General features: G+C 34.6%; 2 protein-coding genes across 4 annotated transcripts; one reads left to right on the top strand and one right to left on the bottom strand.

Moving 5' to 3' along the window:
• Positions 1–3,008: 3,008 nt before the first annotated feature.
• Positions 3,009–19,551, bottom strand: LOC142617136 (homeobox-DDT domain protein RLT3). Of its 3 annotated transcripts, none has more exons than XM_075789850.1 (18): positions 19,415–19,551; positions 18,941–19,035; positions 17,592–18,026; positions 15,956–16,014; positions 15,451–15,807; positions 15,250–15,312; positions 14,965–15,181; positions 14,750–14,850; positions 13,984–14,070; positions 13,730–13,864; positions 11,955–12,095; positions 9,223–9,345; positions 8,609–9,067; positions 7,668–8,105; positions 6,881–7,501; positions 5,942–6,046; positions 5,584–5,803; positions 3,009–3,166 (listed from the first exon to the last, which is right to left on the bottom strand). In XM_075789850.1, the coding sequence occupies exons 2-18, from the start codon at positions 18,990–18,992 to the stop codon at positions 3,138–3,140; spliced, it is 3,642 nt and encodes a 1,213-aa protein (XP_075645965.1). In that variant the 5' UTR covers positions 18,993–19,035; positions 19,415–19,551; the 3' UTR covers positions 3,009–3,137. The 3 variants fall into 3 exon arrangements, with proteins under 3 accessions (XP_075645965.1, XP_075645963.1, XP_075645964.1); XM_075789848.1 differs by lacking the exon at positions 3,009–3,166 and adding an exon at positions 3,521–4,032; XM_075789849.1 differs by lacking the exon at positions 3,009–3,166 and adding an exon at positions 3,521–4,032 and having other exon boundaries at positions 15,250–15,306.
• Positions 19,552–19,709: 158 nt separating this feature from the next.
• On the top strand, positions 19,710–23,666 carry LOC142615221 (alkylated DNA repair protein ALKBH6 homolog). Its single transcript, XM_075787940.1, has 8 exons — positions 19,710–19,849; positions 20,878–21,002; positions 21,109–21,169; positions 21,260–21,298; positions 21,962–22,074; positions 22,743–22,983; positions 23,073–23,119; positions 23,289–23,666. The coding sequence occupies exons 2-8, from the start codon at positions 20,895–20,897 to the stop codon at positions 23,466–23,468; spliced, it is 789 nt and encodes a 262-aa protein (XP_075644055.1). The 5' UTR covers positions 19,710–19,849; positions 20,878–20,894; the 3' UTR covers positions 23,469–23,666.
• The last annotated feature ends 3,665 nt before the right edge of the window (positions 23,667–27,331 follow it).

The raw sequence follows: 27,331 nt of genomic DNA, 5'->3' as shown, positions 1-27,331 counted from the left end.
GGAATACATGCTCAGATTTCACTCCCTTTCCAACCAAATTGAACCTCCCTGAGCTGATTATCGGCCAGTTGAAAAGCCGTGCAATGTACAGAAAAATTTTGCCTACAAGTATTTTGGTCTCAAGTTTTGTATAAAAACTATAATTAAATTATGTTGGTCTCAAATTGAAACAATAAACTTGATTTCTATACAATTCCAATCTTCACTATTTACAACAATAAGAATTGAGTAAGCAAAAAAAGCTTGAAGAGGATTCAGAGAAAAAAACATCTAAATAAACATAGATTTGCTATAATAAGTAAAATAAGCACATATTGTTAGCCACAATTTTTTTTTAATTATAAAAACAATATAAATCAAGAACTAACAATAAAAAAGTATTGCATATATAATTAAATAATTGAATGAAGTAACATTTACAATAAAAAGATCACAAATGGCATACCTTTGTTGCTCGTGGATTTGATTGAATGAACACATCACTAAATTTGCCAATAAAATTTTGCTTTAAGCCAAACCATGTAAAATTGGTACACATCTAACTAAAAGTTTCAGAAGTCCTCTCTAGTTTCTACCATATGGTATACCAAAATTATTTTTGCATCATAGATTATATGCCAAATATTTTTTGCTAGAATCCCCTAAGCTGTTTAGACTTTCAGAATGGACAAATGCTATCAGAATCTATAACCACGGTATCTCAATTATTTGGCATATCTAAACTTATGATCATCTTTATGCTAATGATGGACCAACCACTTTCATGCAATTGCTTAAAAAAAATTGCAATTCGAAGGCATTACAAACAATTTGATCCAACTTCTTGTGAATTTCTTAATCTACCATAGGAGTATATCGTATGTCATATCAACAAATTGGTCTTCATGCCTAGTACCATAGCATTATTGACAACTCCAAATTTAATATGAATATAGTTGAATGCAATATGACTATTAGTGACTATGTCATATCACATACCATTTGACATTTTTTGTAACACAGCAAGAGAAGTATTCATTATCTTAGAAGACAATTCTTACAATGTGTAGCCGATTGGTAAGACTGAATATTATCTTCAATATGGGGAATCCTAATATACTACTCAAAATGAGAGAGAGAGAGAGAGAGAGAGAGAGAGAGAGAGAGAGAGAGAGAGAGAGAGAGAGAAGTTTTGGAAGAGGACGAGAAAAATAGAGTGGTGAGAGTATTGAGGTTAGACTATAAATTTCCTTTTTTTTTAGTGATTGTATATTTTTCTTAACTATATATCTCCACTAGTTTACACAGGAAGACTGAATTAAGACTTGAAAAATGAGTAGGAACGTTGGTTTTGTTAGATGGGATCACTGAACACGAATTGCAAACCATTGTTCTTAAAGAAGCTAAAGAGTGTGTGTGTCTAAAGGGAAACTTGCACGGAGAAAGAGAACTTCTAAGTGAGTTATGATTTTGGCTTTCGAGTTTCATCTACATGTGGGGGAGGAAAAAGAGAGTTTCTAAGTGGGTTAGAGTCTTGGCTTTCATCTACACTTGGGAAAGGGTCATACTTGGGTCATAATATGTAAGGAAATAAGTGGACTGGGCTCATAGTTTTAAAAACCGGACTAGACCGGCCAGTCTGACCGGTTCAACCGGGAACCGAGATCTAGTTCGGTCCGATTAAAACCCCCAAAACCGATCAAAAACCGAGGTTGAACCGGAAATTTTTTTAAAAACGGTTCAATGCCCGGTTTGGTTTTTAAAACCATGGTTGGGCTTTTCATAAAGTTTGGTATGATTTTGTCTAATTTCAACAACAATCCATCTTTTAGATAACGGTAAAATAATAATAATAATAATAATAATAACATAATCTTTTGGGCAACAGTAAAAAAAGTTAATAAGAAGAGGTTAAAGAGGTTAAGTGCAATATTAGATAACAGTAATTAAAAAAAAAATTAACATGATCTTTTGAGTAACAGTGAAAAAAGTTAATAAGAAGAGGTTAAAGAGGTTATATACAATATAAGAGAGTCACATGGCAGGACTTCATTCTCTCCCGCATGAGGTCTTTACTTTATATATATATATATATTGATTATGGGTTGAAAATTTCATTTATATCTATTTTAATTTGAAGATCCATCCTGGAAAGAAGATTAAATAGTAAGGAATTCGGATGGAGTATATAAAGCAAAAAATCATGTGCACTTTCTTGGTACCTCCTAAGTCTTTAAGATAGATGCTTGAAATGAATGCAGATTTTAATATTGATTATCTAACCAGACAAGCATCAAGTTACCAAGATAGGAAGTTAAGGGAGCAGGTTACATCCAGTTTTCAGCGTCATTGGACCAGCTGCGATTGTGACACGTGTCCATTTTTGACACGTGTCACCATATCTACAAGTCCAATACACTAGACGTAATCCACTACTGGAAGCTAGAAACATGACGGTTGCACAATGCATGCTCCGATCTTTCGGGGACGACAAGGACAACCTCATTGCTGCCATGAGCTGTTCCCTACCACAGGTTGCAAATGTTGCTGCCACAAAAGCCCAAAGCATCACACATGCTGTTCCTTGGATGTATGGCTTGAGGAGGAGCCAAACCAAACTTCATTATGGAAGCTGTAACCAGAGAGAGTTCACCAATAAAACTATCGACTACTCTACTCCTTATTTACGTACAATTTTTTAGATGCTGTACATTTGTTTCTCAATGAAATCCAAACATATGATTACAACCGGATGTCGTCGAAGTATTCCTCTGGCTATAAACAATTAAGCGTGGCTGGCTTGTAGCCAAGAGGTATACTATATAATATCTCATCTTCTCAGTTCAGAGTTCTTGAGTTCAACAAAAGACCATCGTGCTTGTCCTGTTAACATCCTAAAGCATTTAATCTTTAACGTTCTTCGACCGATGAATTTCAACTTCAAAAGGCAAGCAACAATGCCACACAAAGACTTCAAAAAAGACCATAAGAGTTGAGCAAGGCATGACCAGATAAGATCACTTGCAAGGTCATTCTCAGTGAGTTTAACAATCGATTTTTTGTTTCATTTGTAGCTAGTTTTCTTCTATTGTTGCAGAGTACTCATTGGAAGGGAATGTCCTTCCTTTTTTGGTTGGGGGGATAAATCAGTAATTCATTCAAACATCAGAACAGCTCAAACAATTTTCTGCAAATCAGACACAACAAAGTGAACTGACACAGCAAAGTGCATAACAGACACAAATATTGTTATTCTAGAGCAGCCGCTGAGTTATATTAACATAACAATATAAAATGAGAGTAGAAATCTTCATAGATATTTTAATGAACCAGAAAATTCCTCCCCCTCAACAAGTCTCTCCAATTTTCCGTCTAACCATAATAAGAAAAAAGAAAAGAAAGAGGCCGAAGATGCCAAATTTCAAACAATTCCTGTTCTGTGAACTCATAGAGAAAGTCAAAAGCTTACCCTTTTCTTCTTCACCGTGTACATTGAAATATAGGAAAATGAAAAAGAGAACAAATAAAAGAAGCATACGTTGCCAAAGATTTAGTCCTCTATTTGTTAAGTAGATTAAAAGTGGACATTCACAAAACTTTATTTTATCAACACAAAAGGTTGCAACTTGAAAGAGGCCTTGACTACATAAATGTAACGAATTAAGAGGGCTTGTGAAAGTTAATGAACCAAAGACTTTGTTTTCCTGAATATATCTAATCTAATGCTGTACAACATTCAATAGCTCAAGCTATCAGTTTATATTGACAACAAAAAAAGGAATGGAGTCAAGAGCAGTACTTTGTACAAAAAAGATATTGCTATCGGCACCTTCCATTCAAAACCCAAAAAGCATCGGTGATGCCCCTCAAAACTAAAAGCCACTATAGCCAACAACTGTTCACTGATTCCGCAACAGATATTTGGGTGATATTGTGACAATGAGAAAAATGAACATGTAAAATGTTCCTCAATGCCTCAGATATGGAGATACTAATTCCTACTAGCATAAGCATCTTAAGAAAGCTGCATTGATTGCTTTGGAGCACACCTACCTGCAATGCAAAGGAGCATTTTAGCTGACAATGTAACTTAGATATTCAAAAGAGAACTCACCAAAAATATTCATGTGCAAAACCAATATGTATTATAATTTCAAGTTTCAACCAATAACTCGCATCTATTTCCAGAATCCAGCCACTCTGGGAAATAGATCATAGCAACTATGCATGCCAACTGGTTTTTGCAGCAAATAAATATCACTACCACTATGATTAAAGAGGATACATCAACAATCTGTGTGTGTGTAAAGTATAGCATGGGATGTAAGCCAATGTAATAAGAAAATTACAAAAATTACCTCCAGAATATATATTACAGATGGGTTCTGCAATCTAGCTCCAAAAAGACACAGTGCAACTTGGTACGGTTCCTAATGAAGCATTTAAATTAGGGGATTTATTACTTTCCTGTTTTTTTCATTTATTTAGCCATAACAAACTAACAAAGAACCTAGTTCTTTGATCTATTCAGCAATCACATTCCCTTTGCCTCTTCTTATAATTAGTAAGATACGGTTCATTTAGGGAAGCAAGAGATCGTTGATTTTTTTATAGGTGGAGGAGGGGAGGTGGGGCTCGAACCACAAAGAGCAAGTGATCTTGAATTAAAATGGAGAAACACCTATTTAATCTTTCCTAACAAGGTTTAAAGTATTCCACCAGCAAGAGTTTGTCAAATGGACACATGTCATGCCAGATTGAATCAGCCTAGCAGATCACCACCACTGGGAAGACAGACAAGGGGATCAAAACAAAAGGAAAGGAATAGATTGTTGATTGTACTAAACATAAACCACTTCAAACAAAGGAAGTATCAAGAAATCTTTCATGAACAAAATAGATTACATCAAGGCCCATTTGTTTAATCAGAACAATTTTATAAGGAAAAATTTTCCACAAAAAAGTTATCTGCAGCCTGCAGGTTTAATTCTATTATTATTTTCTTAAAAAATTAAAGTAATACATATTATGTGGAGAATTCATTTATTTCTTTCCCTTTCTTTGTTTATAAGTACAATTTCTCTTTTAAATATTACATATAACAATTATTCTATAGCAAATTTTTTGCTAGAAATTCTTCTCCAGAAACACTTCTTTTTGAAAATTAAAGAAAAGAAGTTCAATGGAAACTCCTTTTTATTTCTTAAGGTGGGAAAAAGGAAGAATTCCTTAGGCAGCTATTTTCAACCTCCATACTATTATAAGTACCACTGTACCAGATTTATATATATATATATATATATATATATATCATTATTAGCAACAGTGAATATTATACCGTAAAGAATACTGCACAAGGATTCTATTCACCTATCATCATAAATATGCCTGCATCCACGACGACAGTAGGTTCACAAAAGGACCACAACTAAATTGTAAAATTCAAATTATTAACAATCTGCCTCTACTTTCTCAACTTATACTTGGAAAAAGGAATTGAGCCTAAATCAATTCAGAAAATTGATAAACAAATCGGGAAGTCCCATGAGTTGAAATTTATGATGTTTTGAATAAAATGCATATGACAGATAAAGATACCTTTACCTTTGGTACTGATTTCTGGCTTCTTTTGAAAACGAACTTTTTCCAAGTAGGGAGCAATTAAGGCATCCAATTCCACCAACCAAAGTGCAACCGCAGATGATGTTTGCGGCATAGATGCAAAGGATGCAATAGTCTCTTCAACAATATTAAAGGAAACTTGCTGACCACTGCATTCACACACCCAGTCCTCATTGATGGCACCAACAAAATCAGCAAGAACCTGTGAGATTTATGGAGTAGAATGAATAAGCATGTGCAGTTAAGAGAACAACCTGCAAGATTTACACCCAGAAACTGCTCTTGCTACTTATAGAAAAATAAAATAATAAATTCATATATATTTGAAGGGGGGAAAAACCTGCAAAAGGTCGGCCATAGAAGAGGTGCGTCGGAGCCTTTTGACCCAAAGCTTATGAGCAGACTTTGTCCAAGCACCCACCAATGCTTCTTCAGGCATGACTGACTGCACGTAAAATGAATTGAATGCTATACATCATCTATATTCTTTTTTATAATTAAAAAAGGTTTTTTATTTGATGAAGACAGAAAATATCCACACTAAGTTGACACAGACACAAGTGTACCTTTTCAACATCAACAGGAAACTCCCAAAATCAAACATGTGAAGGGCTATTACTTTTCTTCTTGTTTTAGAGGGGGGGGTGGGTGTGGGCATGTGAGATGCAAGTCCATGTTACACTGGGTCAATATTTGTCAAATTTACCATTGACTATTAATTACACAAAAAGTTGTAAGCCCAAATACCATTAAGCAATATCCTAATTATGTGTAGCTAGATAAGAATCTCAGCTTGTCAAGATTGGCAGCACAAATACTCTCTCACCATTCCAGCCTGTTGAGAGATGCATTCTTCCGTCAATCATATGCATGCGTCTTACCAATCAAACAATTGGCACCATAAAGCAATGGCATATTCCATAGCTACCTTACAGAATCATAAAGTTAGGCCTTAGAGTTGATAGGTATAAAATCAACCACAAGAGTCCCAAAGCACAACTCTATATAGCCATTCCAGTTCTCTATGCAAATGTCAATTCCTCAACCCTGTACCATCAATCCTATCTGAACCTCATTTAGTGTTATAATTTCCTTAGGCCCAAATAAAATATAGAATTCCTAAAAAACACCAGGGCCTGGTCATTGCAACTCCACCATGAAGAAGCACCCCTCCTCCCAATATATTGCCAAGTTCCTTAGCAGAGCATGTCAGCTTAACATGCACGCGCGCGCGCACACACACACACACACACAAAGCTAGTAGACAAATGAAACCCACCTCAATTGCATGGATTGCAGCTTTCAGAGACTGGATTTGTGAAGATAGAACCTTATGCTGTGGGAACAGAATCTCAGAGTCTTCTTTCTCTCTACATGTGGCTGCATGGATGGCGTATCTTTCTTCTAAATCAAAATCAAGCTCAAATGTGGTATGGCATATCCTACAGTGCTTCTCATCTCTCCAATATAGATCATGACAACTTTCACACCTAGCAAGTGAATCAAGATATGATCTTTTACCATGTTTTACAGCATTAAGATTTGAGTAAAAAGAATTCCATATCCAGGAATCAAATTCTTGAAGTCGGTTCCATCTTTCTTGTTGTTCTTCTCCCTTATTTCCAACATCTAGAACAACAGCCCCTGATGAAGGCAAAGAATCTTTTATAGTCTCAGTCAGGCTTAGGTTGTCTACATCAGATACAGGAGAACAACTGTCCTCTCTGACCATGTCCAGCTCAGATTGATCAGACTGTGTCAAATGTCTGGTTCCAGCACTCTTTACTATTTTATTTGACATTGCTTGACAGAGAAATGCTTGTCGCTTCTCCAGAGATTCAATAAGGATAGCCTCCCGCTTACCTCTGTCATCTAAAACTGACAACAAGGCACACAAATCCTGCATTGGGTTGAAGAAAAAAACAAGCAAATAGTGGCGGTTAAATATGGACAGGAGGTAACAGATGATTAGATATGGACAAGTGTAGTTTTACTAGTTAAATATGTCTAATAAATATAATTCTCAAGAAAGGGCTACAGACTATAACAAAGGCTCAGATGGGTACCTCTACAGTATCAATCACCTCCCAGTGACCATCTTCAGAAGATTCAAAGTAAACCCTCCGATGGCCTGGATCATATGCACTACAAGGGCCCAATGTACTACAAGGGCCCAAGAAAAGCCAGTATCTATTGTACCTGCGATCAGACCCCAAAAACACAGATTGCATGAGATGCAAACCTGACTCAACTTCTTTTTCTTTTACATTTTCTCCTTCACCAGAGGGCCTCTCCTTCTCATAAGACTTTGATATTGACACTGAAGAATCAACTGGATAAAACTTAAATAATGAGTATGCTTCTTTTATACTATGCATTTGTCCAGCATAGCCCCAAGATGGCCTGTCAATGCAATGCTGTTTAGTTGATGACCTCTTTAATTTTGCGCCAGAACCATATGGATGGATGTTAGGTGCGCATTCAGCAATTGCTTGTGTTTGATCCTATATAGAAAATAGCTAAATAAGCTTCAATCATCGATTGAAATAATCATGAAAGTGAAATTACGATGAATTATCCAGCATTACCAAAACCATTTAAAAATCATAGCTACAGTTGTATACATAAAATTCAATAGATCGCGTGAAAATTGAAATGCTATGCGATTAATGTAAAGACATTTATATTGTGCACTATTTATAAACCTGTCAACAACAGAGCAATGAAAGAACCAGTAAATTGATGATGAAACCATAGTTGTTGAACTGAAAATGACATCCAATTTGATAAGATGAAGATATGGTAAGAAGCAAGAAGAATGTCCTAAATCATCATATTCAGTTTGGTTACACCAAATATCATAAGTAACATATGAACACTCACTGTTGAACAGAGTTATAGTACGAAGGGCTGCAGAACTTTCATTAAGAACTTGCCACACACACACAGGAAAAACAACAAAAGCACTTCAAAATAAAGAACATTGCTATAATAGTCTATAGATTACCTCTACTCTGAAACTGGATCCAGCAAGAAGAAGATCAGTTATAGCCACTAATGCATTCAACTTTTCTTCAATGCTTAAATCTGAATATTCACCTTCCATCAATCCTAACAGCCAGACTTCTCCTGGATGGCTTTCGTCGATTTCATTGTGTACAATCATCATGTTATTTTGACTTTTATGACAGTTCATATACTTAAATTTTCTTGAATTGGAATTTCCTGATTCACAACCCGAATCATCGCTGTCGCTACACAGACCATGGTCATTAGGGTCATCGTCAACACTTCCAGAGTCCTCAGTGTCAGATTGAAATTCATCAACTTCCTTTGTAACAGAACTAATACGAAGACGATAGGAAGATGATGAAATCTTTTCAAATAATGTAATATCACTTGAAAGAGATGAACATATTAAAGACTCCAGTTCTTCAGTTGTACTGGCAATATTCAATTCAGCAATCTTCAAAAAAAAAAAATCATCACTAATATAATTCACCAGAACACTTATTTATCATCTTTCAAAAGTAATGGTGATAGTGAGAATGATAACAGCAACATGGTCAACATCCTTTCTCTCCTAACCTAACAAGTGAACTCCACATTCTAGTAACTTACCGGCAATGACTTTGCCAACTCAGAAACTTTCAACCCATTATTTCCCTGCTCTGACAAAATTTTAAACAATTCGCACTTCAAAGTACCTGGCCGTAGACCATACTTCACCATGAGGTTCATTTCCTAGACAACAGAAACGTGGAAGATTAAAATTCAAAAATTAAATACACATATCATCAGGTCTACAGAACAACAAAAGGTTTTTATTTAGGGTAGAAAGTAGAAGAACCAACTGAAATAAATAAATAAATAAATCCTGCAGCTTCTATGAGCATTAAAGCAACAAATTCCATACATAAGAAGAGAAAAGCACATGCACTCAAAAATTCAAACAAAACATATTTAGTAAGTCACACTGAAAGAAGGTTATATCCTAAATTCAACAATCTCCCTCCCTAATCTATTGGGAGTCCATACCCTTATCATGATGCCAGTTCTTGCAGTCTAATTCTAAATATTCAGAGGGATTTGTGTGCAATGGTAAAGGATTTAACCGCAAGTACATGGATTTTAAAAATAAACTAAAAAATTAAAGAAGAGAAAAGAGCTACTCAATATGAATTAGATGATAATTGAGCAGAATTCTTGAAGCCCCTTCTTTATGAGGGCATTGGGCCATGGCTTATGAAGGAAGAAACATCTACTTAACCAAATTTACTTTTCATGTGTAACACATTTTTTTCCTTGGTGGGATTGAGGAACAAGAACTCTAGTCATCAAACCTAAGCACATGAAAAGATGTATATTCAAAAGGCTACTTTATGCATGAAAAGCACAAAGCAAACCAAAAATTTCAAAGAAAGAAACAAACTAGAAAAGAAAACGATAAAGAAAATTAATTACAATAGTGAAGAGAACAAAGAAGCGAAGGGAGAGAATCACTAGATGTGAGTCCCTAAGTCCAAGACCAATTGAATAGAGATCCACTAAAGAAAGCAAGCAACTAATCTCTGGAACTATCCAAATCCTCAAAAGTCCACCGATTGCATTCCTTCCAGAGATAACACAATAAGCACAACGGAACTAAATTCCAAATGTTTAATGAGTGCTTTCCCAACCAATTCCACCATCCAAAAAGTAGATCAAGAACTGTTTTTGGTAAGACCTACGAAATCCCAAAAGATTTTAAAAATAATAAAAAATAAAAAACTCCACAACCAATGAGCCTTCTCACAACGAAGTAGTAAGTGATTCACAGTCTCCCCACAACGACAACACATGATGCACAAGTCAACAAAATCAAAACCCCCAAGTCTCAAATTATTGTCTGTAAGAATTTAATTCCATATTCCAAGTTACAGTCCAAACGAAGAAGGGAACACGAGCCTTAACTTTCCAAATACCTTTCCAAGGAAAGACAACGGAAGAAGAACCTCGCAGCTTATTATAATACGAGCAGATTTCAAAATCCCTAGGCTTAACTTCCATCTCATCCAGACCCCAATATCCATTGAAGGAATATAGGATTCGAAGATTCGAAGAAAAGCCTCCCTTATGTCCAACTCCCTATTATTAAGACCCCGAATGAAATGAACATCCCAACTTCTCCTACCCCCACCCCTAGCCTTGTCAAAGCAGACTCAAAGGAGACCTCCCTATCAATGGTAATACCATACAGCCCCGAGAAAACCAGTTGGAGAGGTTGATCCCCACACCACCCATCTAACTAAAATCTCACTCTACTCCCCATCCCAACAACAAATTGAGTATTTTTGCTAAAATCCTCCAAACTCATACGGATACCTCTCATAATCCACACCCATAAGCACCCCTACCCAACTTATAAGTCCATTCCCCCACTCTTCCCCAAAATTCAAAGCTACCACCCTCCAAAGCCGAGTCTCCTCATTTCCAAACTATCAAAGCCATTTCCCTAGTAAAGCTTTTTGAATGTAGTTAGTTTCCATATGCCTAAACTACCATTGGCCGCACACTTTGTCCCATCCTACCAAATGAGTCTTGTTATCACCCCACAAAAAGTCCCTTTGCAACTTTTCAATTCCGTTAGCCACAAGAAGGGATGTTCACCATAGTTTGGGGTTTAATCAATGTCAAAAATGGATATTGATTTTTAAAACGTACTTGTTTAGAGATTAAATACGTAACCCATTTGCTTAATAAACCTATTTATTTGTGTACTTAATAAACCTATGAATTTGTGTACGGGTATAAAGTCTTTTCTTTTTGGCTAACAATGTGTCCAATACTCTTGAGCACATAACCAATTCCCAGATATGTACAACCATTCATGCACTAATGGATAAATTTGAACTCAAGACCTTATGGTGAGAAATCGTGAGTTCGAGGAACCAGTAGACCAACCCTTTAGAGTTAAATGAGTATAATGTCAAGATTGTTTGACTTTCTTAACCCAAGGTCCCAAAGTAGAGTTTGAGTTAAACCAAAAAGATGTCCAAAACCACACTTTGGCAGAGTACAAAGTTAAAAGTTCAACCAAAAATTTCTGCTTGTTGCCATTAAAAGACTTTCTTTCTTTTTTTTGCACATATTCAAATCTTTTGAAATGCTAAATAATCTTATTTCTCATTATTGATCAAATTTCATATGATAAGAAAGCAATTAAGGGGGTACTATTTACAACACCTAAACATAAATTATATTTTTATAGGGAAATTTGTTTAAACAGGAATTATGATTTTATCACACCAAGTTAATCAGATCACCAAGAGTCGATAATTTTTTTTTGATGAAAGTGTTAATATTTTGAATACCTTGTTGAGGGCTTCCCTCCGCATTGCGCCTTGCTTTGAACCAAAACCAGCGGCAACCAATACTTGACGCAATATTTCTGTCCATGTTAGAGGGTTTAAAGCTCTCTTCCAAAACTCCAGAGCAACCTTTTGGTTTTCAGCCTGCCAAAATCATCAATAAAAGTACACAAGTATGAAGACCTTCCATTTAATTTTATTATAATAAAAGAATTAAGAGTTATAAGCATCATTATAATTCATTTGAAAACTAATGTCCTACAAAGAGCACATAAATTTTGCCAAGAGCCTTGTAGCTCAACTCGCACCTCCTAGTGTTTCCAATGATGATGTCTAGAGTTCAAAATCCCACCCTCCTCATTGTAACTATCAAAAAACAAAGAGCACATGGATCTTTAAAAGTGTTGGGGCTGCTAATAGTCAGGATACATATTTATAAAGAATATTCTTAGAAAAGGTGGAAACATTAGGCCCTTTATCATGTTTTTAGAGTGTGAGGCTTTTTCTGGGCAGTGAACTCTTCTATTATGAGTTGCTATTCTCTTTTTACCATTACTTCATTATTCAATTAAATGTATCACCAGATTTGTCAACTTACTTAGACCTATACAGTTCTATTTGAGAAGAAGGCAGTTCAACTGCCACACAGGTTGCTTGTCACCTGATTTCTTTTAGTGGTAAGTTACAAATGCACCCTATAAGTTTACAATGATGGTTACACTTATTTACAATAATGATTTTGTAAACTTTCTAAAACCTCAACCTCAAGTTCATCTTTAAACCAAACAAAAAAAGTGTCATCAAGTAAGAATATGTGAAAAAATTCTACAGAGTGGTTATCTTTCTACAATTTAAAAAATCCTTACTCACAACAGCTACGTCTTATTATGCATGACCTTTATAAAATCTAACCGCTGAGAGTAATATATCCTCAATCATTTTCACATCCTAACAGTGGAAATGTAGGCCCAAATCATTTACAGCCATTGCATACAGTCACATCCATTTCACTATAATTATTTGTTTCTTGTCCGAAAATGATACAAGTGTGGCGATCCGGGGTGCTTCGGATTCTTGGCTTCCTTGGAAGGGGGTTTGGAAACCTAAGATCCCTAAGCGGGTGGCGTTCTTTCTGTGGTCTGCTGCTCATAGCCGGATTCTCACCCTGGATAACCTCATGCTTAAGGGTAGGCCTTTGGTTAATAGGTGTTGTTTGTGTTGCATGGATGGGGAGTCGGTTAACCACCTTCTCCTGCACTGTCCTGTTACCCACTCTCTATGGTATTCGATGCTTCAGGCCTTTGGGATTCCTTGGGTTATGCCAGGATCGGTGGCGGAATTGATCTCTTGCTGGCATCAGTGGCATGGAAAGGATAAGTCGGACATATGGAATTTGATTCCAGGGTGCTTAATGTGGACTGTGTGGTTGGAGCGGAATCGCCGTTCCTTTGAGGACAAAGAGAAGACCTTGTTTGAGCTAAAGCTTTTATGCCAGCGTAATCTATTAGAGTGGTCTCGGTGTTGGGGGTTTACTAATTGTTCTTCTCTCTCAGTGTTTATGTCCTCTCTTAGCTTTGTTCCCTAGTAGTTTTTCTCATTCTCTTGTTGTTCATCATCATGAACTTCTTGTATGTCTTTCTTTTTCTTTTCTATATAAGCTTTCTGATTACTTATCAAAAAAAAATGATACAAGTGTACAAAACAGTTAAAAAATAAACAAAGTTATTGTTGATCAAGTTATTTGTTGACCACAACAACCTGCATTGTTTTATACTCACCGAGTGAAGTAACGCAAGAAAATTGCAGGATATGCTCAAATGTGGGGGAAAATATCCATTACTAAGCTCTGCTTCTACCTCAGATATAAGAAGCTTGAGAAGGGCCACATGAATTTTTCCAAGTAACAGGGAATCCTGAAAGGAATGCATAGAGAAAAGAAGAAATCAACAAAAGGTAATTTAAATGTTATTCAAATAATAAGGTAAGACACAAAAATTCAATATGTAGAAGGGGATCAGAAATGAGATTTAACCTTGTCATGAAATGATTGAGCAAATTCATCAAGAGTGAAGGAGCATATATCAACCGCAATAGCATAAGTATAAAGGAAATGGAAAACCTGCTCAAGAAAAGTCAGCCGTAAGTCTTAGCATGATAAATCAACATGCAATAATCCCAACAAAAAGCCTCCACATACAACCACTATTAAATCCTACAAGGAGGAAAATGCAGGAATTAAGAAAAAAGCTTTAACATTATTACTTATTTCATCAATTTGTTTTCTTTTTTTTCTTTTTTTTGATAAGTAAGATGTATATTCATTAATTTGTTTTCATGCAGTACAATAAATGAGCATGTCTTAGTCCTGCAACACATAATGAAGAGAGTCTAGAGAGGGATGCTATAAATAACAAAGTGACTATATGACCTTAGATAGGATAGAGCCAACCCCCATCAGTTTGGACTAATTAAAAATTATACAATCTTAATTCCAAGTCATAAACATGACAGATTTCTAAATTATAAAATAATTAACAAAAGCTTATATATATAGAAACTGTCAGCATTTTTTATATTGCAATGAACATGCTAATCAAAAGATCAAATAAGGGGTAGGGAGTCACTGAATTTTTTCGGCATGTAGCAGGAATAGCAAATATTGTATATCTTGCACTTGCTAGATAAAATAATTCATGAATAAGAACATCAAGCACATGCATTATAAAATTCACTGCAACAGAAAGACAATTTGCAGCATCTTTTGCATATGATGATAACAAATTTTGCAAACTATGCACCTTAAACAATTTCTTGACAATCTCTGGAGAAGAATCCCAAGGTTGAGTACAGAATGGATGCTTCATCTTAACAGAATTTGGAGGAAACTTAGCCAGCAAATCTGCGATTCAAATGAAGTTACAGATATCAACAACTTCAGATACCATAAATCTACAAATAATACATGCATTCAACATGATATAGAACTTTGTCGGATTCTTCCTCCAAAACCAACCTTTGCAAAGTGAACAACCATGTATACCGTTAGCAGCAAAATGATCTGAACACCTCAGTGGATTTGATCCTGCTTGTAACTCTTGCAGCTCCAGCTCTTCATCATCCACAAGCATAGCTACATGATTAAGGTAATCTCGAGATATTGCTCCTTCCAAAGCAAGTTCACATTTTACTATATCTGGTTGTTTGAGATGCTCATCCTGGTTGGGTTCCACCTGGCATATAACAAGAAGTTATATGTTGCTACTCAACCGTATAATTTCAATAACAACTTATTATATACCTCTCTTCTTCTGGTGGACTGTTTCCTCCTATCTTGTGATTTATTTCTAAACTTTACCTGTTTCTAAATATATAAATACTTATCAGAAAACTTTCTGTAAGTAACAATTAGGAAAAATTTATAAGATAATCAATCCAAAAGGCCCATACAGAAAGGTAAATGGACAAAAAAATTTCATAAAATTAAAAGTAAATGACTTACAGCCACAGGTACTTGTTGTGATCTTTTCACCCGGTGTTGTGGTTTTTTAGGTGCTGTAGATGTTGAGATTGGAGATACAACCACTTCACTGTCAGTATAATCGATACCAGTAGGAATATCACCCCCATCAGGATTAGTTGCCCGCCAAACTGTCATCAAACCTTTCCCGATACCATGTTTCTTCGCCTGAGTCATCAAACCTTTCCCAATACCATGTTTCTTTGCCGGAGCCATCAAACCTTTCCCAATACCATGTTTCTTTGCCGGAGCCATCAAACCTTTTCCAATACCATGCTTCTTCGCCGGAGCACTCTTTTTATTAAAGACCTGGTGACTTAAGATGGCTTGCTCGGAAACCTACCACCCACCCACACGCACACATAAAAAGTCAAGGAGTTCATGTGAAAATTAGTAAAGACAGTGTAATGAGAGTGGCCAGGGTTAAAAAAAAAAGTAGGCCATGACAACTTTCAAAGAATGGCAAGTAAAAATCTTTCTCAAGTACCTTAAGCCTTTTGCCTGAGCCTTGGTTGTCTTGGCAAGATGGACGAGATTTTTTAGGATCTAAACAAGCAAAGACATTATGAGCAAAATGTTATTAAAGAACCATATAGTGCAAGGCAAATTAAGATCTTGTAAGAGAGAATGGGAGAATAAAAGAAAATCTAACAGGGTAATGAATGCCCAAAAGGCTGCTATATCAGTCTTTGATTACCTTATATACCATTTCACTGTTAGGTAACTAATTTGTCAGAAAATTTAAAAAGTAAACAAAACACCATACATAGGAAGTATAAAGACACCCCTAAAGAACTTCCAAGCACCAGTGTTTGTGGAAAGTACATGTAAATATCAAGAAAAGAAAAAGTAATAAAAAATAACCACCCCCACAAGGAAGGCGTAAACATTCTTGAGGAAAAGCAATGAAGTTCCCCTAACACATTTCAGAAGGAACCAAGAAACACCTAAAGAGAATAAAGAGTAAAGAGAAAATCCCAACACTATTGACAAAAAATGAACCATTAACTCCCTGTCCCTTTTACGCACATAACACCAAATTGCCAAAATTCTTTCGTTTGATCAAGTTGTCACCTCAAAGAATTCTTTGAAGTGTTTTACTTACAAATAAACAAAGCCAATTTTGCAGGAGCATAGCACACCAAATCCTTTTTCAGGGAAAATTCATATGATTCTACCCCACACAAGCCTTACAACACAATGTCGCATAAAAACTTTCATCATTAGTTAGCTACCACCAACCCAAAATTGCCCTCCGATATCCTGCAGCTTGGACCTCTACAGGGGCTCATTAAAAATAATGGAATCTACCTTCCAATCTTAACTGATCTACAAGCTTCAGGATACTAATGCATGAGCCCATAACCCAGTACCAGAGTTAATGGATTCTTCCCCTACTCACTAGAACTGCAAACCCAAATTGCACATCCCAATTAATGGTGCATTTGCAACCCAATTCCCAAAACTTGATATCCTAACCCCAACCATTAGTTGCAAAATTGATAGAAGTTACCAATCATTGCATAAAGAAAAGAGGTTTGGCTAAAAGTAAAACATGTCAGAAAAAAACCTCACGTGCGTTAACCCTTAGGAATGATTTTTGCATATTCAACCATCCCATCTTTAAATGTTGGTGGTCTATCAAATTATATTCTGTGTGTTCTGTTATCAGGGTTAGTACTTTTAGTGAGTTTCATACCCATCAACTCATTTCAGAAAATAATTTGTCCAAAATCATCCCTTAGGCCTCTTGCACAAGTGAAGAAGCCTGGGGAGACTTTCAATATACGAGTATATAATGAAAATATATTGGAAGAGATGTCATTCAATCTGCCTAGCTGCTTGATGTCTCAAAAATGTGAGAATGCTTAGTTTCTTGGTGAAGCTCAAAGACTTGTTTCATGGCAACTGTGCCTTCCTAATTCCAGTAGGAAAACAAAACTACTGTGAGTTAAATTTTACTAGCATCAAAAAACAATATAAGAACTCCCTACCAACTGTTTCCATATGCATCTCAACCTCAATTATCATGCAGAACAAGAGAATTAAAACAGCCTAATTATTATTGCAATATGAATAAACAAGAGCTACATGTTACACAAATAATCATATTTGGAGTATACCTGTACGGCAGCAAAATGCCCGAGAAGGAAGAGAGTCAAATTCCACACCAAGCGGAGGGCCCTCCTTGCGGAAAACTTTCTTTAGAATATAATCCGAAGTAAACAAATGCTGAAGAAGAATGGGTTTTCTCTTTCTCTTAGGAATCCTGGTCTCAACCATAGATGGGCGATTGGATATTGAAGACAAAGAAGCCTTTGCCTTATGCAACAAGGGGTCTCCTTTAAGTACCTTTCTAGCAGCAATAGTACCAGACCCAACCCTTGTAGTAAGAATGGGATTTTTCTTACTTGAAGCAGAAAGTGATGGTACAATACTTCCATTTTCTCTTTTATCCCTCCTCCTCCTCTCAATAAACCATCCCCGGACCTGCTTGTACGTCAACCCCAAAGCAGCAGCATTGTCTTCCATCAACTCTTTCGTAGGATACTTATTCTCTGCATATTAAAAAGGAAAAAATATATTAAAAACAAAAGGTCAGTGTATTAAGATATCTACGAAACAAAGATTTCTCATAGACGCTGTAAAATTATATAATTAAAGTAAGATAAATAGCAATATTTATTACAGATATGAAAATATTTGAACCTGTGGTATCTACTCCATGATGATTATCCTTTCCCATAAGACTAAGACACCAATTAATTTTTTGGTGTAGGCATCATTCAAACCCAGGTCTCTCATTTGGCCACAAGAGAATTTAGCAAATGAGCTAACTATAACCCACGCAATATTTAATAAATAAAAACAAGTGCAGCCCAAACACACAGGATGTAATACTACGGTAACAATCATCAAAATCAAACTCTAAAAGTACAATGATGAATCAAATCCAATAGGGTTGAAAAGGAAAATAATCCATCCACTCAAACAATAGTGAGTGCTGTAAATGGGACTGTATGAAACTTTTAGATAGTTTTATGGCACAAAAGTTTATCATGGAAGATATGGCATAAAATCTACAGGTAGTGAAACAAATAAATAATGAATGGTTATTCATGGTTTAGTAAGAATTGTACAAGTAGAGTTTTGGTTTATGATAAATTACTGATTATCCCAAAAGCTTAATCTTAAACGTGGGTCTAAACTCCTCTTTAATAAGTGAGCCCAACACGTGGGTAGGGTGGAAACCGAAATATCATAAATTAGATTGTCCCAAAAACATAATAAATTATTAGGAAATGGTGAATTTAATAATAATTTTGAACAAAGAAATTTGAAGTAATAATAAAATATTTTAGTTTTATGGGGTTGTAAATTTTTTTTTTTTTTTGTCGGAATGAATCAGAAACAACAAAATAAGGCATAAAAAAAAGAGGAGAGAAGAGGAGAAGAAATGGGTTTAGCGTACCTAAGTAGAGTTGTTGAAGGGATTGAAGTTGTGAGGCCGTCTTCCTTGCCATTTCTATCTCTTCTCTTCTCTTCCTAATTTGCAAAAGAGTTTAGCTGCAAAGTGCAAAAACCCAAACACCAAAAGCTTTAATTTCTCACTCAAATTACAAACAAACAAAAAATAAATTATCTTCATCCATAAAATCAGAAGAAGATTGATATAAGAAAGAAAGGGTGCAAACCCAAACACCAAAAGTATAATTCTTCGCTCAAATTTTCCAAAAATTACAACAAAAAATGAAAATTAAAAGAAGAAGAAGAAGATTGATATATATATATATGAAAGCATGGAACATGAAGGAAGAGAGAGAGAGAGGGTGAGTGTTGATTGTAGCTAGCAGTAGCAGTAGTAGTGGATAATACATTTTTGTTTGAGTATGGAAATGAAGCTACTACAACAAACACAGAGAGATAGAGAGAGAGTGAGACTCACAGTTGATAATTGGGCCATCGACGATTGAATTAGCAAAGTGTGGGAATTGATGTCATTTGTAGAGAAGTAGAAGAAGATAGATAACAGAGAGAGAGAGAGAGAGAATGTGTGTGAGGAGCAGAGAAAGTGTAGGGTTTTGGGTTTGGGTTTGGGTTTGTGTCTGGGGTTTTACTTTTTATTACCCAATAAAAATATATAAATAAGAATACATATATAAAAATAGGAGTGGCTCCTCTACGGTTTTTCAAGTCTACAGTTATCTCCTTTTTGTCATTTTAGATGAAGGACACGTGGGTCAGAACATAACCACTTTAATTACAATTTTTCATTCCCTTCTTTTTATAATATAAACCAAAAACAACAAAACAAAACAAAACCGGTCGCTCGATCACTCGCAAATCCACACCTATATTGGATCAGCCTCAGCCGCTGTTGGTTAGTTTTTTTTTATATAGTAATATTTATTGTTGTTTTTGGCATTCATTGTGTCTGTGTTTTGTGTTATATTTCATGCGCCTGAACTGAATTACTTGTTTCTGAAAATGCCTGTGAGAAAACAACCAACTGAATATGCGGAATTAGCGCATGTTTGAACACTAGCACATGCATTTCTATGAACCCACTGTGCCCATTAGGTAGTCTGTATTTATGGTATGTATATACCTTTTAGTAATAATTATATACACCCAAGTCATATTTCATGATTGTTTTGATACATCGATAATTTGGGGGTGTTTGGATTTCAACACTGGATGTCATTGTTGCCCAGTTTACCTATAAGCACCACCAATAACAAAAATAAGCACTTGGGTTGCACACCAATGGAGAGAAAGAGAGAGAGAGAGAGAGGAGATTTAACAACAATGTTTAAAGGTAGCCTCTTATGTTTAGATGATGCCTATGTCTGTGAAGGAGTTGCTGTCTTGTTGGAGAGGTGGTTATAGGAAGCATAATATATGTTGGGGGTGTGGGAAATTATCCCACTTTGCTTATTATGAAGTGTTTGGAGAGTGTAAGGTTAAGGCCGTTTGTGGGAATTGAAATTCCTTTTGCTCAGCTGAAATTTTTTAATTTTGAGATCTGTATTTGAGTGGGCTAGAGTTCTTGGAGTATTCAATTCGCTTTATGGCTTTTTGGATCATTACTATCTTAGTGGTTTCTTTTTTGTTCGTGTTTCTCTTGTATACCATGCATGTACTTGGATTTCCGTTTTGTTTAATAAAATTTTATGTAATTCATCAAAACAAGATTTCATATTACTTTTGAAATTAAAAAAACCTTGGTAATTCTTTGACAAAATTATCTATCCTGCTTATCATCCTTGAGACTTTCTTTACTTCTTTTTTCTCTTCTTTTTTTTTATGATGCTTAATATCAAAGGATAATGTTTTTTGTTTTGTTTTGTTTTGTTTTTCTTTTCTTTTCTTCTTTGACGCTTTATGTATCAATAAAATTTGTAATAGTGGGTTTTGACGGTGCAATGGAAGCAAAAGAGGGATTGAACGGCTTCAAAGTTGGGATACTGCCCACCTTAATATACATTCCTGACTTCATATCTGAAAGTGAACAAACCATGCTCCTAAATAATGTAAAAATTCCATCTTTTTCTTACGCGTGCCTTGTTCTGCTTACTCCAATTCTTGTTTTTTTTTTATTAGAGTGTTATTGCATATTACTTCACCTATGTTTTATAGGTTTATGGAGCCCCTGTATCAAAGTGGAAATCTTTGAAGAATAGGAGACTACAGAATTGGGGTAGGTTGACATTTTATTTTGTAAACCTTTCCTTTTCAGTTTGTTTCATATTGAGTAAAGTTTGCTTTTGTGGTCTATGTTAACTGACAGGCGGTGTTGTCCATGAAAAGGGTCTTCTACCGCAAGAATGTAAGTGGGAAACTAATTATGATTTATGGCATTTTCAGCCTGCATGCATCACGTAATTATACATGCTGCGTGGTATTTGAATGCTGATTATAAATTGAAGCAGCATGGAATATGGAGATGCGTTTGCTTTGTTCATTCTTATTTCTTTCAGTAAACAACCTTGTTACCATTAGAGGTGTTTGGGCATCCATAGGCTTTGAGATTCGCACTTTGCATGCCTTTGCTTTATTTTTAAGAAGTGTTTGATGCAAATTCATCTGATTCAAACTTGCTTCTTCTTCTTCATTTTTTTTTTTTTTTGGTTCTCTAATTCATGCTTATTTTGTTCAAAACTTTATTAGATGTCCAAACACCCTTAAATCTTCCCTTCAACCCATGAAATTAAATTAGCTGTAAAATGTTTCTTTGGTTTGAAGTGCACAATGTTTCTCAGCCCCCTTTATTAGAAGGTAGTGTATTATTAAGCAATTGTTTGTGGTTGATTGGTCCAATTTTAGCTCTCATTGTCACTAGGATTGAGGCATGATGCACATATAATTCTGCTGAATTGTGTTTTGCCATTGCTGAAAATTATTATTAGCTTGATTTATCAGTGTTGAAATTCATCCACTGCTAGTTGTTGCGATATGCACTAATGATATTCTTCGTCACTCTATCTTGCAGTGCCCCCGTGGCTAACAAAGATTACAGAAAAGATATATGAAGAATCAGGGCTATTCCCCTCAGCAATTAATCATGTTCTTATCAACGAATACCTTCCTAACCAAGGCATAATGGTTTGCACAGGACCCTCCTTAGTTTATATATAGCCATTGCTTTATCGTTTCTATTTCTTCTTATTGTCAATTATTTTTTTGATAGTAATAAAAATATATTTAAAGAAAAGGTGCTAAAGAGGTGCAATCCTAGCATACAGGAGGTATACAAAGGAAAAGCCCAAATAAAATATAGATAAAAATAAAAATGAAAGTATTAAAAAGAAAAAACAATAGAGGGTAATGAAACTCATTTTATCCAGGGACTCTAAAAAGTCCACAGTGGAATAAGCCTAAGAAGTCAAAGTCCAGTCAAACAAAGTCTTCAAAACTAAATACTTCAACTTTGACGTATGCTTCCCTTGCCCTCAAAGCACTGAGCATTTCTTGCTCTCCAAGGGCACCACATTATACACAGAGGAACAGTGTTCCAAATCTCCCCATTGCTTCTCTTAACAAAATGTCCCTTCCAACAAGATCTTTTTATTTTTTTTCTAAATTCTTCCAACAAGATTGTAATTCCAAGTTCCATGTAGCATTTAAGCTCAAGTCTGCAATATAATTCTGGTAATGATATATTGCTCTTGAGAACTTTATTGATTCATGTTTATAAATTATAATTTCCACGTGATGAGCATCAAAATGCATTCATGTTATGCATGACTTACAAGTGCATGTCTGTCATACAGCCACACCAGGATGGGCCTGCTTATTTTCCAGTTGTAGCAATTCTGTCACTTGGATCATCTGCTGTTATGGACTTTACTCCCCATTCAAGATTGAGATCTTGCACAAACAATGTCGAGGATACTAATTCTGATGGTAGAACTTCTGACATTGGAAAAGATAAATTCTTAGGTGATGACCACTCTTTTTCGATTGTATTGATGCCTCGCAGTTTATTGATATTCAAGGACGAGGCATACTCAGGTCAGTATTTAGTCTGTCTTTTCCTTTCATATTATTAAAGATTACCATAATTACAAAAAAATTGAAAACATTATGCCTATGCTTTCCAGATTACCTGCATGGAATAAAAGATAGTGAAGTGCAAGAATACGACGGGGTAAGATTACTTTAATAGATGGGTGGATTGGACTTGAGTCAAATGAAAAGTGATATCTACTGGATATAAGTTTGGTATTCAAATTAAGTTTATTATTCAACTTGAACTTATTCCTGAATGAACTTACATGACCATTATAGCTTATATTTTTTCTCATTTTTCTGTTCAGGCTGTAAATGAGATTGAAGCCCTGAAACATTCTGTTCAAGATCAGCAACAATTTGGTTCAGACGTAGGTAGTGAAGAAATGAGAACTCAAGAATTTAAGACCATCCATAGAAATACTAACAGAATTTCATTGACATGTCGATCAGTATTGAAGGTACACAAAAAGTTGTTTAAGTTTTAGAATTTTCTTAATTAGACATAGTTTGTGCCATCTAATCAAAAGTGAAAGTGCAGCTCGAAGGTTTTCCTTCTGTAAGAGCTTCTTTGAGTTTGAGGAGTAATTAGGGAGGAAAAATATTTTTATTTTATTGTTAGCAACAATGCTAGTGTTTGTGAAAATCATTTTTACTGTCTTTTCTATATATAGCATTTTAATTTTAGTTTAATAGACTAAATATGACTAAATAATAGGTGTTTTGAAGATAGTGAGCATTCTATGCCTAATCTCAAGTTATTCTTTTTTATAACCTTATTGGACTTGTTGTCAGTAAGGAGAATCCAACCATTTTTTTTAATTTTGGATTTACTTGATTTATGTAATTTTTGTATTTGATTTGTAGACCCTTGTATACTCTCTTTGTACTTGGTACTTGGGTGTCTCTTTCTTTATATCAATAAATCTTTATTACTTATCAAAAAAATAATAATATATATAGCAACTACTACGAGAAGAAAAGACTTGGAAAAAAAATGGGGGGAAGAAGCTTGCCAAAATTTTCAGCTGAAAACATATGACATTTTTAGGTCATTCTTGCAAGGTTGGGTCAATACAATTTGAGGCTTAAGGAAAAAAACTTTAAATAATTTTTTTTATTTTTTATAATTGAAATATAACTTAAATAATATATAGCAATGCTAGTCCAATGTTTTTTCAATCCAAAATGCCCTTACCTAAAAGAAAAGCCGAAGTAGCAACAACCTAAACTAAACCAATGTAAACCCAATAAGACAGGTAGACCAACATGATAAAGAGATCCCAATAACTATTTCCGATTAATACAGAAGGGGAATGGGCCAAGAAAGACCACGCAAGCCTGCTAATGTAGCCACTTCTCTAGATGTTTTTAGGCCGATATAGTATGACAAAGTTAGTCACTTGGCACCCAACATACAATTGCTTCAATATTAAAAATATATATTGATCCAAAATGGGGGATTGGCTAGCATTGCCAAAATGGTGTTACCAGAAGTAGAAATTAGGAAGGAGCTAGACAAGGACCAAAAAATTCACTAAAGAAGTCCTTTCTAAATAGAAACATCTGTTTGTATTACAAAAATTAAAGGAACTCAACTCAAAATGGGGGATGAACAAGAAGCACCATTGAATACGAGTAGATCAACCAAAAAAAAATTGTAAGATTTGTAAGTCTTGATCAATTGATAAGTAGCCAATATCCAATGTAATTGATTTGATACAATACTTTATATAGTACGAATTTAGGGGGGGAGACACTGATTTGTTGGAACAAATTAATTGACGGTACGTGGGTTCCAATTAGATTAAATAACATAGATTCTACATAAAATATTTAAGCATATCATAATGGCAAGACAAATTCCACATTAGACCCAATTAAACTTATTGGCATAGAAGCTTTCCTAATCAAAATCCATAAACATTTTCCGTACGGGTATTTAAATATACCAAAAGTGGGTCTTCAAGACAACTAGATACCATTTTTTTTTCTGGACATGAACGAAACATATACACCATCCAAGTCAATTTAGTGTTTGTTTGGAAACAATTTATTTAGTTTTTTACTGAAAGTTTTTTGCTACAAGTGTGTTAAAGTATACTTGTATCTTGAAAATTTTTGAAAAAGTGAAAACAAAAGAGGAGGAAATAAGGTTTTAAAAAACTGTACATAAAAATTAAAAGTTAAAAACTAATGCCAAACTAACCCTAAATATCATTTGTTTGTGGACATGAATGAAGCATATACACAATCCAAGAACATTTTACTATTCACATGCCAAACTAAACCTAAGTAGGTTTTTTTTTTTTTTTAAAGCGTAATAAATTTGATTGAAATAAGAAGAAACTCAAGTGCAAAATGAGCATACACGAGAATCTCCCACAGAAACTAAGGTGGAAGAAATAGAAATTGAGAAGCATTAGTGCATGGGTAGGTCCTGATCTAAAAGAAACCAACCATGAATTTTTTTAGTCCTGTCTATAGTGCAAAAGGAGGACAAAATAGTGAAAATACAGCAGATGCGGCAAACACAAATCCTGTCTAATTTAGAGAGTAAAAGCACAAAATGATGTTCCAACAGTCTCTCTAAATAGCAATTTTTTTGTGTTAATGAAGTCACTCTCTTGGTCCGAAGAGTACTACATTAACAAAACAATTAAACAAAATAAAAAAGTTGGTCACAAGTAACCCATTAAAATACTCACCTCTCAATGGCTACAAGTCTCAACCAAATTTATTTTTCCCTCATATGTCTCTAAATGGAGACACACAATCAAAGCACAAAACACAATCTAGCTCTCATAAAAGTAAAATCAAAATTGGAACAACAAAGTTGAATCAGAACAAGAAAAAAAGAAGAGAAAAAAAAAGACAAAGAAGCCAATTTGACCCAATCCGAGCCGCATGCACTTGGCTATGGGGAGGAGGACAAGCTGCATTGGAGTAAATGAGGCAGCTTCAAACGGTGAACAACGATCTGAAATTTTGGGGGCTTGTTTTGGATTCTTCTTGGGGAATTGATGGCTATGGATGGTGAAGAGAAATTGGAGTATGAGAGCAATCTCTCTCTCTAGTGATTTCTCAATTGGTCTTGCTGTGTCAATCTCTCTCTTTTTGTGATTAACGATTTCTCTCTTCTCCCAATTTTTTTTAAAAAATATTACTATATATGTGTACTAATTTTAGCAATTTTGTTCTATAAAATTACATTTTGTTTCCTTTAAACAATATCATTGATTTTTTTAAGAGTAACACTAAAATGCTAGAGTTACAAGTTTTTTTTATAAATTACTGATGTGATAAGTGGTGAGCCCATATGCAAACGATTTTTTACAAACTGTTTTAGTAGCAAATTCCTATTCGTTTGCATATGGGCTCACCACTTATCACATCAGTAATTTATAAAAAAATTTGTAGTTCTAGCATTTTTTCATTTTAGTGATGATAAAAAAAATGTATAGATCTAAATTTTTTTTTTTTTTTTAAAAGCAAAAAGAAAAAAGTTCAACAAAAAAAATTACCAATAGTAAAACTAAAATAAATTAAGTTTAATTAACTAATTTTATCCAAAATAAAAAATCTTGCTCTTTAAAAAATTCTAAAAAAAATAATTTTGTTCTTACCAAAAAAAAAAAAAAATCTCACTAGCTAAGTAATAGTAGAGTCAAAGGTTGAAACCGCCACATACGGCTAACAATAAAGTTGTCCCCTCTGCTTAAGACTCTAATTCCCTGAGGCTAAAGATTGAGTAATAAATTAGGAGTGAAAATGTGTGGTTGAGTAAACAATTGAGTTAACGCATTTTCTTTTTTTGAGTGAAAATGTGGGGTTTTTAAAATTAGATACGTGCTCATAAAAAAAATCAGATAGCTTTTTATTTTTGAGAAAAAAAATAGAAAGGGATAATTATAAGTTAATGAAGAATACAAATAATCCATAAAAGGGAACTAGATAATAATTAATGAAGTTTTAGGGAAACTTTAATGAATAGATTCATTCCAAATTATAAAAATTTGATAAATTTCAAGACTTAGCATAGAATTTGATATAATTGTAGACTTGTAGGGAATGAATAAAAGAATGATGAAAAAATATTAAAAAATAATAAAAAAATAATATTTAAATGGAATAGAGAAAGTGATAGAGAGTTAGTTGAAACATGTGAAGAACATATAAGACTTTGATCGATGAGAAACATGTCTATTCATGGCTTTAGTGCAGGAACATACAAGTAGACCCAATTTGATGTCTTTGTTTCAGTCACAGAACATGAACTAACAAGTTTTGTTGTAGCATTTTAATATTACGTAATTAAAATGAACTTATATTACAACATAAATATAGAAGA

Source organism: Castanea sativa, chromosome 11 (genome assembly GCF_040712315.1).
Source record: "Castanea sativa cultivar Marrone di Chiusa Pesio chromosome 11, ASM4071231v1".
NCBI lineage: Eukaryota > Viridiplantae > Streptophyta > Magnoliopsida > Fagales > Fagaceae > Castanea > Castanea sativa.
This window is presented reverse-complemented; position numbering and strand designations above follow the sequence as displayed.